This window comes from Drosophila yakuba, chromosome 2R (genome assembly GCF_016746365.2).
Source record: "Drosophila yakuba strain Tai18E2 chromosome 2R, Prin_Dyak_Tai18E2_2.1, whole genome shotgun sequence".
In the NCBI taxonomy this organism is placed as follows: domain Eukaryota; kingdom Metazoa; phylum Arthropoda; class Insecta; order Diptera; family Drosophilidae; genus Drosophila; species Drosophila yakuba.
In genome coordinates, this window is record NC_052528.2 from 2,703,716 (window position 1) to 2,706,642 (window position 2,927).

At 40.9% G+C, this 2,927-nt stretch overlaps 1 protein-coding gene across 1 annotated transcript; it reads left to right on the plus strand.

Annotated features, from left to right (window-relative positions):
• The first annotated feature begins 1,210 nt into the window (after positions 1 to 1,210).
• Positions 1,211 to 2,497, plus strand: LOC6529167 (lipase 3). Its single transcript, XM_002090138.3, has 2 exons — positions 1,211 to 1,953; positions 2,014 to 2,497. The coding sequence occupies exons 1-2, from the start codon at positions 1,234 to 1,236 to the stop codon at positions 2,398 to 2,400; spliced, it is 1,107 nt and encodes a 368-aa protein (XP_002090174.3). The 5' UTR covers positions 1,211 to 1,233; the 3' UTR covers positions 2,401 to 2,497.
• Positions 2,498 to 2,927: the final 430 nt, after the last annotated feature.

Below are 2,927 nucleotides of genomic sequence, written 5' to 3' on the forward strand. Positions count from 1 at the left end.
TCGTAAGAACCGAGCAGGCGTGGTACTGGCGCTTCCAGAGCAAACGTGGGGTTAACGTGTTATTGTTTCGCACGGCGGTTGCCTGGAAGACGCAGCCGTTAGCTACTTTGAGTCCGCATACGATAACAATTCGTAGCCAAGTGTCTAGCACCTAGCAGCGGAGATCACACCATCCTGGACGATGAGAGAGCAAGACATCGGATATGAGACTGTAGAGCAACTCCATCCATTTATGACCGCACCAGCTTGAGGAAAGGCTGAAACATACGTCTTTCACTAGTTGTCTTTCTACAGGTACTGCGACGTAAACATGCCGATTGCATGGAGCGTTAGTGGAAACTAAACAAGCCTCTGGCGGGACCAGCCAGGACAGAGCCACGGACAGAAGGTTGCGTTTAGCTCGGTGTCTGCCTGGAAAGCCCAGTACTTGGTTTCTATACTTTAGGATCGGCTACCCAACAGCCAATCTATCAATGGTGATCACGTTTAATTTAAATTTCGTGTGATGAACATTCAAAATATTCTGAGCTAGCCGCACGTATATCGTAGTTTGTTACAACCCGAAGCACTAAAATCCTTCTATGTATTCAAAAGTCATCTAAGCAAAACTCCAGTGTTATGTAGCAGACATTTTTCCAAACCGTCTGCCATCCATTGCGACGCAAGCATGTCCGGGAGATTGCATCTGCCTTGATTCTTTTTAACATCTACATCATTAATGTATATTAATGTTATCTTTCGAAAAGTCGAAAGTGAAACTGAATGTCGAATCCCTCGAGATTAAATGGGTATATTAGATTCGTTGAAAAATAAGTAACAGGTACAAAGAAACGTTTCCAACCCTATAAAGGCTATAATGTCAAGTCAAACTGTCAGGTCGAGTCAAGTCCATCTGTCTGTATGTACGCCTCGATCTATAAGTTCTAAAAACAGCTACAACCACATTTTTGAAAAATGTGGTATTCTTTCATTTTTCGTATTAGTCTTGTAAATTTGTATTTGCCAGAAATGTATTATTGTACCCTTTAGTCGTATAGTAAAAGGGTATACTAGATTCGTTGGAAACTTGTCATGAATTTCTACTTCGCACTCCCTGTAGCTGAATAACGTAAATCTGTTGGTGAAGGAACGCAATTATAGGGTTTTCTCACGTTTTTAATATACATTGAATAACTGCATGGTGTGAACTATATCATTTGATGACCATCAACTTTTTCTAATCTATTACAGGCTATGTCCATTTCCAAACACAATTACCCGGTAGAAGAGCATACAGTAATCACATATGATGATTACATCCTTACTATTTACCGCATCCCATCGTCTCCAAACCGAAGGCATCTGAACCGAGCAGGGGCCGTAGTCTTTTTGCAACATGGAATCCTGAGTGCTTCCGACGACTGGATTATTAACGGACCCGAGACATCTCTGGCCTACATGCTGGCAGACGCCGGCTATGATGTCTGGCTGGGCAATGCACGTGGCAACACGTACTCACGCCAGCACAAGCATATCCATCCAGACACGTCCGAATTCTGGCGGTTCAGCTGGCATGAGATAGGTGTCTATGACCTCGCGGCAATGCTGGACTATGCGCTAGCGGAGAGTCAGTCAAACTCTTTGCATTTTGTTGCACATTCGCAAGGCACCACGACGTTTTTCGTACTTATGTCTTCTCTGCCTTTGTACAACGAGAAGTTGCGTTCCGTTCACCTTTTGGCGCCTATAGCTTACATGCGATACCACTCTTTCATTCTCTCCAAGTTGGGTGGCATTTTTCTGGGATCGCCTTCCTTTCTTAGCTGGGTATTAGGAAGTATGGAGTTGCTGCCTATTACTAATTTACAGAAACTGATATGTGAGCATATCTGCGCAAGAAATTCCATGTTTAAATTCCTGTGCTCTGGGCTGCTGGACTTCATCGGCGGATGGGGAACACGGCACTTGAACCAGGTTAGTGGCCCTCTGTATCTTAAGTGATCGTAACATGCTAAATAGTCTTGATTTCTTTAGACTCTGCTGCCGGACGTTTGTGCAACACACCCAGCAGGTGCATCTTCCAGACAAGTAATCCACTACCTACAGCTTTACAGGTCTGGCGACTTCCGACAGTATGATCATGGACGGGAGCTAAACGAAATCATTTACCAGCAGCCAACGCCTCCATCTTACAAGGTCCAATACATTAAGAGCTGTGTGGATATGTACTACAGCGAAAATGACTATATGTCTGCTGTTGGGGATGTGAAGTATCTGGCTTCACTCCTACCATGCGTACAACTATATCGCATTCCATTCGTGGACTGGAACCATTACGATTTTTTGTGGTCCAACAATGTAAAGGAGGTAATAAACAACAAGATAATTGAGAAGATGCTTAAATATGATGAAGATGTATAGGATGTAGGTCTTTAGTATCATCGTGAGAGTTTCTGAATATATATATAAATTACTTTTTTCGCTTCGGGACATATTAAAAGAACAATTTTTATTTTCATATATTTAAGCGGAGTTTAATTGGAGTTTAAAAGGTTTTTCAACTGAGAATCTGATTTTTCTGCTCTTTTTTCGCTAGTCTAAAATGGAGAGCGTAAAAATCTATAAATATAATTTGCTTGCGTGTATGAGTAAAAACATTAAACGAGATGGTGTGTATGAGTGCGTGCTTGTGCTGAAAGTGCATTTTCGGGCCGAAATCAATTTTGATCTTAGAATATTTAGAGTTTTGGTCAATTTTGTTATAATAAAATATTATTGAAAAATTGATATCGTAACTATTTTTTTTTAAAAAGACTTTTTTTTTTATTCGTTTGATAAAATTTCTGCTAAAATTTGCTACCGGTTACATATTTATAATTATATTGATAATTAATAATGTGTATGATTATTACATGATCGGTACTCAGGAAACACCACGGGGAGGCCAT